General features: G+C 42.4%; 1 protein-coding gene across 11 annotated transcripts in view; it reads left to right on the forward strand.

Annotated features, from left to right (window-relative positions):
- Positions 1 to 13,660, forward strand: part of Rcbtb1 (regulator of chromosome condensation (RCC1) and BTB (POZ) domain containing protein 1) — a 36,250-nt gene extending 22,590 nt beyond the window's left edge. For 8 of the 11 annotated variants that reach the window (XM_030248032.1, XM_017316204.2, XM_006519566.3 and 5 more), the window contains 6 exons: positions 1,026 to 1,168; positions 2,701 to 2,891; positions 4,648 to 4,774; positions 6,280 to 6,431; positions 6,803 to 6,933; positions 11,612 to 13,660. In XM_030248032.1, the coding sequence (XP_030103892.1) occupies positions 1,026 to 1,168; positions 2,701 to 2,891; positions 4,648 to 4,774; positions 6,280 to 6,431; positions 6,803 to 6,933; positions 11,612 to 11,752 (885 nt within the window). In that variant the 3' untranslated portion in view covers positions 11,753 to 13,660. The remainder of the gene's footprint in view (positions 1 to 1,025; positions 1,169 to 2,700; positions 2,892 to 4,647; positions 4,775 to 6,279; positions 6,432 to 6,802; positions 6,934 to 11,611) is intronic. The other 3 variants (NM_001360610.1, NM_027764.2, XR_383211.4) reach the window with 2 other exon arrangements.
- Positions 13,661 to 14,139: the final 479 nt, after the last annotated feature.

Here is a 14,139-nt window from a genome sequence, read left to right on the forward strand (position 1 = left end):
GCACCATGAAGAGAGCCTGTGAGAGGCTATTGGTGACGCCTAGTTACAGCGGAAGACAGCAGTGTTTGGAGATGCCAGTACCATGAATGACCACCAAGAACAGCAGCAGCAGTGGAGTATGGGCATCTGGAGCCTAGAAGACAAGGTGTGTGCTACAAAGGGCAGGGCTGGAGAAGTGACCCAAGCCCTTGGAGGAATCTAGAAGATCGTGAGTGGATCCCAGACATTGGACAGTTGGAGTTTGATTTTGATTGTGACTGTACCCTGATGTTTTTTCCTCTTGAAGGAAGTATTTTAGTGGAGCCCACAGTTAAGAGACTTTTAATTGTAAAAAGACTTTGAATTTTAAAAGAGATTGGATATTTTAAAAAGATTGAAATTTTAAGAATTTGCAAAGACTGTGGGACTTTTAAAGTTATTTAGACTCCCAAGGTATTGGGGATGCCTTATTTGCATGAAGAGATATTCCAGGTACTTGCGGGACATGATCTTCAAAGGAGATAGGAAGCTTAACCTGTGACCTGGCCACCGGGCTATGTGACCACCTCAAAGGTGGCCAAGGTGCAGGGATAAGGACATGTGCACTGGGACATGCTGGCCCAGGGCAGAGGGGAGCAGTCCTACTCCTGAAGGTCTTGAGACAAGATTTTGGGGGTTGCTCCAGCCCATTCCCCATCTCATGGCTCCCACATGACGGCAGATGGATCGGTGGTTAATTCTTTTGTCATTCATCTCTGACAACTCTTCATGCCCTCACCTTTTACACTTAATGTTTTAGCTTTTCAGTTTTTCCATGAGAAGAGGGAAACCGTTTGGACAGGGTCTTCTTCAGAGAGTAAAGAAGCCCCTGAAGCAGTTCAGTGGTCAAAGGGTTGGGGTTCTCTGGTGCTTCTGACTCTCCCAGCAAACGCAGTGTTCACATGCAGCTGGCCTGGCCTTCTGCAGAGATGGTTGGGCTAACAGTTGGTTGCCCTGCCCTGCCCTGCCTGTCTTGTAGTGTGGTAACCTGTTGTGTTTCCTTGCAGATTGTCTGTGGTTATGCACATACACTAGCACTCACAGATGAGGGCTTGCTCTATGCCTGGGGAGCTAACACATATGGGCAGCTGGGAACTGGAAGTAAAAATAACCTGCTGAGCCCAACACAAATCATGGTGGAAAAAGAAAGGTAAATTGGCCATGCCATGTCTCAGAGACTATGCGTATGTGGCCTTGGAACTGTAGCACAGCTGTGGTATTTGGCTTGTGACTCTTGTTTATTTACATTCTCATTTTGATCAAAATGGTTTATAAGTCAGAATGAACATGTGTGATCTTGCTCTGTCTTCTGAGGCACCCACTTGTGATTTGTAGAAACTAAACTTCTTGATTCTGAAAGACTTAGAGTTGTCCATTACAAAGGGAGGTTATCTAGGGTCTACAATCGTACTGAAATTCAAAGTGTAGCACTAACTTTGTACCAACTAAATTCACTTTTAAATAATTAAAATTGCTTTTTAAAAGGCACTATCTGTTTAAATATTGATTTTTGTTTAATGTCTGCTATTGGGATAGATACTTAATATTTGTTCATCAGACTGTGAGTTTTTATGCAGAGTGTTTGTTTAGGACCCTGCCTTAGGAGTACTGAGAAAACTGAAGCAGATCTGGCTTTTGGTTTGCAATGTTCAGGGTCTGTGAGCCCCAGCCCAGTGCTATTCATCTTAATGAAGATGCTGAACTCAGGATGGAGATGAAGAGGGGAAAATGTATCAATAAGGAAATGCTGTATTGAAGATAAGATTTATGAGGGGTGTGGTGGAGAGGAGAGGGATAGTTGAATAAGGAAAGTAACTGAGTCTGATCCCCAGAACCCATAGTTAAAAAGCCAGATGTGGTGGTGTGTGCTTGGAATCACAGCACTGGGAAGGTGGAGACAGGGGGATGCCAGGAACTGGCCAGCCTAGCCTAGTGGGAGTTATGGGCCAGTTAGGGACCCTATCTCCATAAAAAGCTTTAAGTACCCAGCATTATACCTGAGGTTATCTTCTGGCCTTGACACAAATGGGCACTCCAGCCTCAACCCCCCCCCCCCCCGAAAACACACACACACACACACACACAAAATAGGTTTTTCTAAGTTTTTTTTAAGCTTAATGTGTATGTATGAGTTTTGCCTGGGTGTGTATGTGTGCATTGTGTGTGCTGATGTCTGTGGGGTCAGAACAGTGTCTCAGAACTTCTGGAACTGGAATTACAGTTGATTGTGAATGACAGTGGTGCTGTGACCCACACCTAGGTCCTCTGCAAGAGCCATCTCTCCAGCCCCAGTAGTTTTTATATACTCTTTATAGTCCTAGAACAGGGAAGACATTTTGTCATTGTCCACTGTCTTCATTGACTTTAGCTTCCAGTCTCTTTCCAGGTTTGCCTCAAAAGTATGTATTATTTATATATTCCAACCTCAGGATAACCTTAGGTGAGAAGTGTGGCCCTCAGAGACAGAGAGAGAGGGTGTGTGTGTGTGTGTGTGTGTGTGTGTGTGTGGTAGGGGATATTTCCTGACCTTTGCTTTTTCATAAACAGGATTTATTGCTTATATCCGTGATCTTGGGCTGACTTGTGTGTGAGCTGTTCAAACATGAACTTCTAAATTACTCTATGGAGTGTGCTGGAGACTAATGTGATAAGGAATAACATGAATTTTTCTTAATTTTTCAGGGTTATAGAGATTGCAGCTTGCCACTCCACCCACACATCTGCTGCCAAGACACAAGGCGGGCACGTGTACATGTGGGGCCAGTGCCGGGGCCAGTCGGTGATCCTTCCGCACCTCACCCACTTCTGCTGCACCGATGACGTGTTTGCCTGCTTTGGCACCCCGGCTGTCTCATGGCGCCTCCTGTCTGTAGGTAAGCTGCCTAAACCCGCTTCCACCCAGGGTCACCAAGTCCCATTCCCTACATAATTGCTTACTGTAAGTTGTTTGGGTTCTAGGATGTTTTCTGTAAGCTAGTTTTAATGCTTTTCCCGAATAATAATCAAATTTCTTTATAGGTTATGAAACACTTCTGTGGTCTTATTTTTTTCTTGCCTAAGTACTTCTATTTTCGTTGAGTTCATATTTAATAACAAAATTAACCAATACAGTCAAGTGGCGTTTAGTCCATTCACAATGCTTTGCACCCACGTTGCACCATATTAAGCTCCAAATGTTTTCACTACTCGAAAAGACAACCACAACTCCCTAAGCAGCCATGCCTCACCCGCATCCCTTTTCATGAAAAAAAAGAATTAAGCTGCAGCTGAATTTAAGGAGAAACAACATTTTTTTAAAATGTATTTTAGCATTTCAGTTAGTGTAACACAATGTATATTTGCAATAAATACAAAGACCAAAAGAGAAGAAAAAGAAATTTGGTTCAGTGAGTGGGACCGTTTGATTATAATCACATTTTTGTTTAGCATACACAGGCAAATAGGTCAGTACAGCACAGCCTGATATTCCATTTGTTCTTCCAGCTGGCCTTAGTATGAAAGGCTTCTTCAGGTCTTTGTATGTTGGTGTGCAGAGATCATTTTCAGAACACTATTTGATACTGTTTGGAGAGTAAAACTAGACACTGGCCTTATCTCATACATGACTACATTCCTAGTATTGGTCATAATAGATCAAGAGGGGAAAGGGTCTATTCTGTGAGGAGATGCTGAAGCACCTATGAAAACCTTTGTTTTGAGCGAGTGGTTAGCCATCATTCATGCCCTGGACATTCTCACCTTAGTCACTCCCATACTTTTCTCTGAGTCCTTTAGGCTGTGGGATGAAGGAAGACTGGTCCTTCATATAAGGCATCATTGTTTTTCAAAGCAAGCAACACTCCCGGTTCATCCATTGTTCTCAGCCCAGGACAGTGGACACTTGTCTGCTTTGTCTCAGTACCAGCCTCTGGGTAGATCTTTCTCAGTGTCGTTTGTTATTTTTGTTCCTTCATACATATAAAGTGTTGGATGGATTTGTACTGGATCCTTGACTGTGTTCACAAAAACACCATGCTCCTAGGTAGCCTCCTCACAGCAGCTCATGTCAGGCAGCGCCATCGATTTCCCTGTAAATGTTTGAGTCCGTAGGGAAGGACAGCTTGGGAGTATTAGTGCTTTACCATTAATTCTCAGAGCTGATGGCTAAAAAAGTGTCTCTGCTTGAGAACTATTTGCATGGTCAGATGTTTTGGATTCTCCACCTTGGTTTGAATATGCCAACTAACTACCCAATTCAGAGCCAAGAAGTTCTCAGTGTTTCAGTCAGGAAAATTGCTAAGCTGTTAATGCCAGAAGAGAAACTGCTATGCTCATGAGAGATCAGTTGTATTCAATAAACTACCTGTGAGGTTTATTTTTAGTGCATATTTTCATGTTCAATTACACAGGAAGACTGTCATTTGACTTCCCCCCCATACCCATTTAGGTTTGTTTGTTTGGGTTTTGTTTTTTTTTTTGGTAGTTTATAGATGAATTACTTTAATACTGGGAAGTGGGTTTGTCAACTGAGTCATGAACTTTATTGACCAGAAATAGAGTGGAATGGGACGCCATAATTATCTTTTGGAGGCCTTTCATGCCGACTGTCTCTTGAGCTTTGTGTGTTAACAGTGTCTCTGTTGCCTTCAGAGCATGAAGACTTTTTAACAGTTGCAGAGTCACTGAAGAAAGAATTTGATAGTCCAGAAACTGCTGATCTAAAGTTTCGAATTGATGGAAAATATATTCATGTCCATAAAGCTGTTCTGAAAATCAGGTATTTGTGCATGATTTTGGAGCTATCAGTACCGTTAGTCTTTCCACTTGTTTATTACAGCACAGAATAGATGCTCAGAAGAAATGGCTATGGCAGAACAAAGAAGCGTGGCAACTTAGTGTCTTTAGCAGATAGTTACTGCTCGTTACCCAGGAGTATTTTGACTTGTGTTCATGCAACTTTTAGGAAATGAGGGGAGTATAAATATTTATGGCTTTTGGAATGTTTTGTTTTTGTTTTGTTGTTTAGTTCTCTGCAGTCCTGGACATTGTAGCCAGTACTTGTGCATACTAGGCAAGTATCCCTAGTTCTTATCTTTTTTTCCAGATTAGAAATAGGCTAGCAATGTAGCTCAGTAGTACAGCACTTGTTTAGCATGGCCAGTGCCCTGGTTTGACTTCCCAACAGTAAAAAAAAAAAAAAAGAATGAATTAATAAATTAAAAATAGTTTTTGTAGATACTTTATTTGCATGCTGATTTCGTCAGTAAGGATCCTCCTATTCAAGGTCAGGTTGCCCTTCAGGGATGCAGATTGCCACCTAGAGAAAAGTTGTTTCAATAGAATAAGTGGCAGGAGTTCCTGAGTGAATGTGAGGGACTGAGCACTAATTAGTAATGATTGAATGATTGTTTACTTAGATTTCCACTACAGAGAAAACACATGAAAACTCAAACCATTGAATTAATCGCTTATGTCTTTGTGGAAATTCAGTTAAAAACCCATTGGTGGTTGGAGATACAGTTCAGTTGGCAATGTATTTGCCTACCTTGTGAGAGGCCCAGGGCTAGAACTTGCATTGCAGGAGACTGGTACTTCCCACCATTTTTTTGGGTGGAAGCAGCAGAATAATAAATTTTAAGACAGCTGCAAAACTATATGTTGTTAATTCCTTAGACCAATGACTATATGAACCACAGAAGTAGATGAAAAGACCATTACACATGTTTCTGCCTATGACTCTGCTCAACTAAGAGTGTGTGTGTGTGTGTGTGTGTGTGTGTGTGTGTGTGTGTATCTTCTATAACTTTTCTAACTCATTACTCCATTACGCCTTGCTTAGAAATATTTTTTAACTTCTCAAAGTAACTATCCCTGAACCAATTTTTTTTATAACTCTGAGTGAATATTATATATTTTTGTACCATATTTCACTCTACCACTAAGCTACATTCCCAGCCCTCACTGTGTTGTTTAAAATGCATTTCTGCATACCTAAAACCCAAAACAAATGATCCAAACATTTGCTTGGAGTGGGGACTGATGGACACAATGCTGTTGAAGTACTAGGAACTTCTAGGCTCTTTAACTAATTGATACTGTTAAATGGTGATACCAAGATGAAAGTGATTTTAATCAAGTGTACAAAAAAGTCCTTGCATAGCAAATACTTTTGGTGTTAATAGTTAGTGACCCCAGCTTATGCCAGCACAGAAGATAAAGGGTACCTCTAATACCTGTTTATTTGAACTCAGCCTTCCCATTAAACCTTTGCTTTTGTTGTAGGTGTGAGCACTTTCGGTCCATGTTTCAGTCTTATTGGAATGAGGATATGAAGGAAGTGATAGAGATAGACCAGTTTTCTTACCCTGTGTACCGTGCCTTTCTCCAGTACCTCTACACAGACACAGTGGACCTGCCTCCTGAGGATGCTATAGGTACTGCATTTGGACTAGCCAGGCCATGTGGCCATCGCTGTCTCCTGTTCTTAGAGCTGCAACATATAGTAATTTACAGGTGTATTGACTTTTATATACTTAAAAAGTATTTAAGTAAACATCTCTAAAATGTTAGTATCATTTAAAATTATGGACAGTTTGTAACTATAAACTTAGATTTTTTAATATGAGAGTCTGAGTTTCTAATGCATTTAACCTTTTAGGAATAAAATAAAAAAGAGAATTTACTCTTTTACTCTGGAAGAAAGTATAGAAAGTAAACACAAGCTGCTGGCCATGAAATGCCCGTGTTGTCAGTCCCAGCGTCCCAGCACTGCGAGCTGCTGAGATCTCGTTCTTCTACCTTTCAGGCCTTTTGGACTTGGCAACGTCGTACTGTGAGAACAGACTGAAGAGGCTTTGTCAGCACATCATCAAGCGAGGAATTACTGTGGAGAACGCCTTTTCATTGTTCTCTGCTGCAGTCAGATATGACGCAGAGGTAACACAGAAGTGCCCCGGCTCCCTCGCCGTCAGCCCACTTCCCGCTCTTCTGTGACACAGCATGGCTAGTGTCACCTCCTTTAGTGACTCAGTGACAAGCCTCAAATGAAATCTGCCTTTGCTTCTTTACATCTCGTTCACAGTCAGAATCATTGTTTGTCTGCTTTGCTTCTAAGGAACTGGCAGAAGGCTGCACAGTGGGCGTGTACAGTGCTGGACTCAGCCGGGCTGACGGGCAGCATGCTTTACTTTCAGTCTGCTAATGAGTGCATCTGCCTGTCCCAGACCCACTCTACCGAGTCCACCGTCAGAAGCCCCGGGTGCTGTGGGCTTTACATCCGTGTGGGTCTGGACTTTTGTCCCTGTGCTGTAGCTCAGTTCCTCTCTGAAGAACTTACTGTATACTACCTCTTTTTTTTAACTTAACAGTTTTTAGTGCACATGCATTGTGTGTGTGTGTGTGTGTGTGTGTGTGTGTGTGTGTGTGTGTACATGTCTGGATAACTCTGGGGAGTCAGTTTTCTTCTTCCACCTTTACATGGATTCCAAGGATCAAAGTCAGTTGCCAGGCTTATGCAGCAGTTGTCCTTACCCACTGAGCCATCTCAGCAGTTCCCATTTTGTTAGTTTTAAACTTAGTTGGATTTCAGAGCTGCATTTCTCAGATTTCTAGAGTCTGATGAGTGTTCTGGAGTATGTTTGCCATTGAACTTTTCTGACTGAGCCGAGCCACAGACTCTGAGCAGAAGCTGGCCCTGGTTGACGGTATGCTACAGCACCCAGTCCACGTGCTGATGCATGGCAGCTGAGGCTGTTGAACCGTGGAGACAGTGCCACAAAAGGCTGCAGGAGACATTGTTAATGAACTCAGAGCTGACCTGGTTGGTGTTACAGATTCATAAAAAGTAGAAGGCTGGCTTTGCTAAGGATATCAGAAGTCTGTATTTTAGAGGCGTTTTGTCATTTGACAATGCAGTCTCCAATAACTGGGAATTTATCAAAAACTCACATTCTGGCCCTTGAGGTGTAGCAGAGGACAGACAGACTTAGGGATTGAGTTAGCCATTATGTCTTTTATTTTCAAAATGGATCCTATTTTTGTTTGAGGTTCTTTTATGGTAATAAATATTTCACAAGGTCAAATGCAGCTGACTGTGGAGTCTGACACCAAATGGAAATGTGGTTAGCGTGAATTGTAGCTAATGAAAGATGGAGAGGGGTTAGCTTCCCCGCTTCCTATACCACTAGGAGCCTGTGCTAGACTCATTCTTATACAACAGGAGAATTTTAAATTGCATTGACTGTAACTTGAATTGTTTTCAATTACTACTTTTAATGATGGTTCTTAAACACTTTAACCTCCCTTTTAGCCCACCACCCACCAAAGGTAGGGGGGATGTGGACCTGTTTAGAAAGGTTCTTTGGAGCAACTCCAGTCAGTGTTGTTTGGAAATCAGCAGTGCAGTTCACAGGTCAACAGTGGCAGCTCGAGCCACTGGCAAAGACTTCAAAGACATCAGCAATCCAGTTGGGTAGAGTCGAGATAGCAAACAGGAATCAGCAGCGGTGGCACCACCTAGTGGGACAGCCAGGCCTCAGCCTCAGGATGAATCAGCAGGAGGGACCAGGGCCAACAGGAACTCCAGAAAAAGTTCTCAGCTGTGCCTCTCAGTGAAATGAAGATACTGAGACAACAGGCATTGCACAGCTAGCTGTATAAGCAAGCCTAGCTCAGCCCCACCTACTGTCCTTCAAGTCCTTTTTTATCCCTTCAAACATCATGTGTCCTCCACTAATCTTGCCTTAGCACGTGTGTCTGTCTCAGCTGCCATCACTCTGCCGCAGAAGCAGCTAGATGCCATGGCACACCTCCAGAAGGTTTTTGGTGCAGTTTCTCTCTATGGAGTCCTGACAACTGGAGCTCAACTCCACAGTGTAAAGAGACCAGTACATGCATGTAGTTAGCAAAGAATCTCTTATCACATGTCCTTTCATGTGCTTACTTTAGCAGAACATCTTTTTGCTTTATGTCTACTTCAGGAAATATTCCTTCACGAGTCTGCCTTTAGCTTTTCACCTGTGTTCACTTCAGGAAAACACTCCCTCACGTGTTTGCCCCAGCAAGACACCATCCAACACAACTGACTCCAAAGAACCCTTTTCTCTCCATTTGGAGATTGATTCTAGACTCTTCTTGTGCTTCTCCACATTTTCCATGTTCTGTGATCAATCCTGTTGGTTTACACCAGCCAGGACAACCTGACTAGAGGCCCACAGCCTAGATCCTGTTACTGGAAATTTGTTCCCCACTTTCACCTAAAAAGTTTAAATGTTTAGAGGAAAAGGCCAGACATGCACCTTTAATCCCAGCAGAGCGGTTAGAGTGAAGAGAGGCAGGAGGATCTCGGGGCGCTTGAGGCGGCCTGCTTTGTATATGTGCTTTGCGTAATGAGCTGCAGTCCAGCTGGAGCTACACAGTGAAGACCCTGTCTAAAATAAGAGAAAACAAAAACAACCTTACAGGAAGAACTCGATGCCGCTGCGGCTGGCAGCAGCCCATGTCCTTTGCTCGTCTTTGCTTAGGTATAAATCTATTAAGAGACGACTACAAATGAATGTGATTCCCTGGAGCTTGAAACCGTGTGGGCAGAGTCAGTGCTCAAAAACACATGCTGAATTGAGTAATTGGATATGTTTGAAACACCAAAAATATATATTGAATGGACAAATATGTTTAAGACACTTCACTATAAAGTACTTAAGATATCATACAAGCCTTACATTCCACAAACATGACACATCCATGTAGAAAGGAGAAGAGTCCTCGTGATACACTTAGATTGTGACACTGAGCTTGTGATCGATGAGTAAATGTTTATATTTATTTCCTAATATCTTGAAATGTAGCAAGTGACCATAGTATTGAGTGCTCAAGTCAAACCCATTTATTATGTATGTTGTTAGTTGATCGGAAGTGACTGAGATTGGTTATCAGTTACAAAAACTAATTTTGGAAGCCCAGCTTTCCGTAGCAGATGCTGTGCCAAGAAGATGAAGGCAGTCCACTACTCAGTTACCTGCTTTGTAATCGTCCAACCCCTCCATGCACCTTTTAGGGGAAACTTGAAATTAACGTATAAAAGAAATGCAGCTTAGTAGCTGTGTGTTCAAAAGCAACGCTGTGGGAACATCCTAGGAATGCACACCGTCAAACTCGGTACACTTCACAGCGGACTTGGAGGAGGAGCACTTCACAGTGCTCCAGCGCAGAGCAGTGAGGAACTAAAGCCCGATCTCAACATCGCAGCTCCTGCTGGACGGAATGTGTTTACACACCAAGGGGAGCACATGGATTCCCTTCTCACAGGAGAGGTCTGGAAGGGACTCTGGGGTTCAGGGCTTTGCTTTGAGAGCTAAGCAGTCAGCATTGTTATTGTTGTACTGGAGAGGGTGCAATTACATTTTCCTTAGCCTCAAAATTCTTAAGGTAGCAAGAGAAAGTACCCTTCTCTCTCTCTCTCACACACACACATAATTACACATTTAAATACGTTCTGAAAAACAAAAGTGGAGGCCATGCTGGTCTGGATATTTTATATTTGATACACTGAGGTAAACTATGCGATTTTTGCGTTTGGCCAAGCTGGGATGGTGATCTTTACCACCAGGAATGGATCTCACTGTTGGGGATAGAGAACCCTGGACAACCTGTTTCACTGGCCGGGTGATCTTTTAAAGAATGGGTAGTGTTTCACTATTACCACTGTGAAGTTTTGTGAAGTAAGAACACCACTGACTAAATAAGAATTTAGTGATTGCTATTTTAGCATTTTAAACCAGAGTTTTGGGGTCACTAGTCCACTGTTTTAAGAAAATTGGAAGAAAGAAAAAACAACTTGGTTTTCAGATTGATGACTGGAATGCCTTCATCATGAAAGCTTTGGAGTGGGAGCCCATGAGGGTTCGTGGGCTCCCTTCCATGCAGCCCAGCAGGGACCCATTCCTGAGATGGAGAGGACCAGCTCCACAAGGGGTTCCTGGAACCTCCGTGCTCCTGCCTCACATACACACAGAACATACACATAGAACATACACACACACAGAACATACAGAACATACACACAATATTCTTGTTTTTATTTTGGATTTTTTTCAAATTAGCGATTTTAAAATTTGTTGTTTCCTTCTAATTCCAGTAAATCTGACACTGGATCTACCCTAGATCCACTTTGTAATTTCTCACAGACTTATAAGTTGTAGTTTCTCGTGTGAAGACTCTGAGCTTTATTTACATGCTCTCCTCCCACAGGAAGGCACGGCCCCTCATCTAAAGGTTGGAGAGTTCCTTACAGCTTACCAGTCAGAGTTTTGGTTGAAAAGCTTTTATTTAGTGTTGTTTGCATTCATACATTGGAGTGCCCTAGATGATTTTGTGGCTGTGTGTGGCTGTGTGTGTCTGCGTGTGTGTCTGCCACACTTGACTTAGGGAAACCTTGCTTTTACTCTGCTCTGAGTAGAAGGCAGGTGGTTTTCTGATGACACGGTTTGAGGTATCTGGTCTCCAGTATCTCTTCTGGGAAGGGTAAGAGAGTTGGGATGAGGGACTAGCTGAGAAACAGTTCCCAGTTAATAAACAAAGGCCTCTCCCTGTTCTTGTTTTTGTTGTATGTGTCCAGGATTTAGAAGAATTCTGCTTTAAGTTTTGCATCAATCATTTGACAGAAGTTACCCAGACGGCTGCGTTCTGGCAAATGGATGGTCCCCTGCTAAAGGAGTTCATTGCTAAAGCCAGTAAATGTGGAGCCTTTAAGAACTGAAGCCAAGGCTGCTGGGCTAGGTGTGAGAGCTCTGGGGCACTGTGGGTGCGGTGATCTGCAGGTAAAGCCCCACACCATAGACAGTGCTCTGTAGGAATATATGAAGGATATTTGCTTCTTGTGAGTCCATTTCTTACAACTCTGTGTCTAGATATGTATGTTTTACATGTATGTTTTACATGTGTTTTTCTTACATTTGACTGAGCTTTGGGAAAGGATGAAAGTTTACATGCTTTTGTTCTTTTAATTTTGATGAGAGGATGTTTTGAGCTTGTATTAAGAAAGCCAGGAAAATATCCCTAGACCTTTGGCCACAAGCCTTTCCACATGGTCTGTGGCAGACAGGCCCTGCCCAGTGCTCCCTGAGTGCTGCTCACTGTCACCAACCTCCTGTGGGGGCATCAGCACTGTGGGGGTCTCTTAAGAAATAGTCTTAATATGCATTAAACCCACTTAAGCAGTCAAGAAATACTAGGTTTGCTGAGATGCTCTTAAGGGACAGGCACCTAGGGCTGGAAAGATGGCTCAGCAGGTAAAGGCTCTTATTACTAAGCCTGATGACTTAACTTGAATCCCCAGAATCCACATGGTGGAGAGAGCTGACTTATAAGTTGTCCCTTACTGCTACACATGTACCATGTCTGCACAAAGACACAATAAAGGAGAAAGAAGAAGAACTAAAAGATTTAGGTCCCTATAGAGAAGTGACAAGAAGTACCTATGAGAAGCTGATGGTAAAAGAGCTTTGCTTGGAGAGGAGAGTGTTACAAAAATTAGGGTTCCCCGCACCCCAATTATCCAACAGTGCTTCACTAAGGTTGTGTTTGAGACCAGCGTGCACACTACCATCCCCCTCTCCCTATAATTACTCACAAACACATTCTACATGGCTGCTCTTTTCTGACTTGATGTGATTGTTAAAGCCACCCTTCTTACAGGACTCCATAGAATGCTCACTGTTTTCGGTGGTGGGAGGAGTCCAGGCCAAAATCCATCAAAACTTAATTGAAACTTCACCTTAACCTCTCCAGTTTTGGTTGATTTTTTTTTTCTTTCTATAATTGTGTTAGGAATACATTTGTCATACGTTCAGCTAGGGCTCCCTATTCATGCCTTTCCCGAAAAGGTCATTTGTAAAATACTAGGCCAGGGTGGATGGTGACTGAGGCACCAAAGACAGGCAGGCATGTGTGTTGACAAACAAGATAAATAGGAACAAGAGCTCAAAGCCCCTCTTCCTGATCATGTTACAGCTGTTGCCTGGTGCATGGGTAAGTGACAACTGCCTCCTAGGTGGCAGTTTTCCTGGCCAAGATGATGAGTGCACATTAATCTGAACTGCTGTAGTGAATGGACCTTCTGTAGAACCTCAGTCCTGTAGACTTAGGGCCTCAAAGCAGAAACTTTAGAACATTTACTGGTGGTCTTACTTGAAAAACTTACCCACGAAAAAGCACAAATTACACCTGCAAATCCACACCCGTAGACAGTTCACCTGACAAAAACGTGCTGAGTTCCTGATCCAGCTGAAGACACACTTTTAGCTTGCTGAACAGCTAGGGTGTTTTTGTGTGTGTGTGTGTGTGTGTGTGTGTGTGTGTGTGTGTGTGTGTGTGTGTGTGTGTGTTAGTGAAAGAAAAGTCCTTTAAAAAGGGTTTGCAAATTTTTTTTAAATGCAATCTTTTTATTTTTCTACTTGGTTTTGGTTATAATCATAGAAAGCAAGAAACTATTATTGAAATTAATGTTTTCTTCTGATATAATAATGGAAGCCAGAGAAGTCACATTTCTTAAAAGATCCCAAACTGTATCCTTGAAGTTACTGGAACCAGTTTTATACTTCAGTAATTAGGATGCATTTATGTAATTTCTTGATTGACATGCTAATAAACAACCTCTGAAGGCACACTTGTACAGTTGTGGTTGTTTTCTCTTTAGTAGTATGCAGTCTGAACAAAGGGAGGAACTTGATGAATATGTGGACTTCAGTCAGAAAAGATAACCCCCTACAAAAGAGCAAGTAATGTGTGATCCTGAAGGAGAGTGGGTGCCAGGAGCTGGGAGAGGACACAGATGGTAAATGTGTAGTTTCTGTGTCACAAGGTGAAGTAGTTTAGAATGAGTAATAGTTTTGGCTATATTTTAAACTACTGAACTATATATTTTAAGAGTTGATATGGAGAAAGAATAAACAAAACTGAAAAGTTAGCAACCACTATCCTTGTGAGACATACCAGTTGTTGTGAGAACTGGACTAACAACCAATAATCTAATGGAATATTTGCAGAATTTTTGAACTAGCTTTGTACATGAGAGGGTGCATGTGCCATGACAGTCTTGTGGCGGTGACAGGAGAGCTGGTAAAAGTTAGTTCAGCTGTGTGGGTT

Source organism: Mus musculus, chromosome 14 (assembly GCF_000001635.26).
Source record: "Mus musculus strain C57BL/6J chromosome 14, GRCm38.p6 C57BL/6J".
Taxonomy (NCBI): domain Eukaryota; kingdom Metazoa; phylum Chordata; class Mammalia; order Rodentia; family Muridae; genus Mus; species Mus musculus.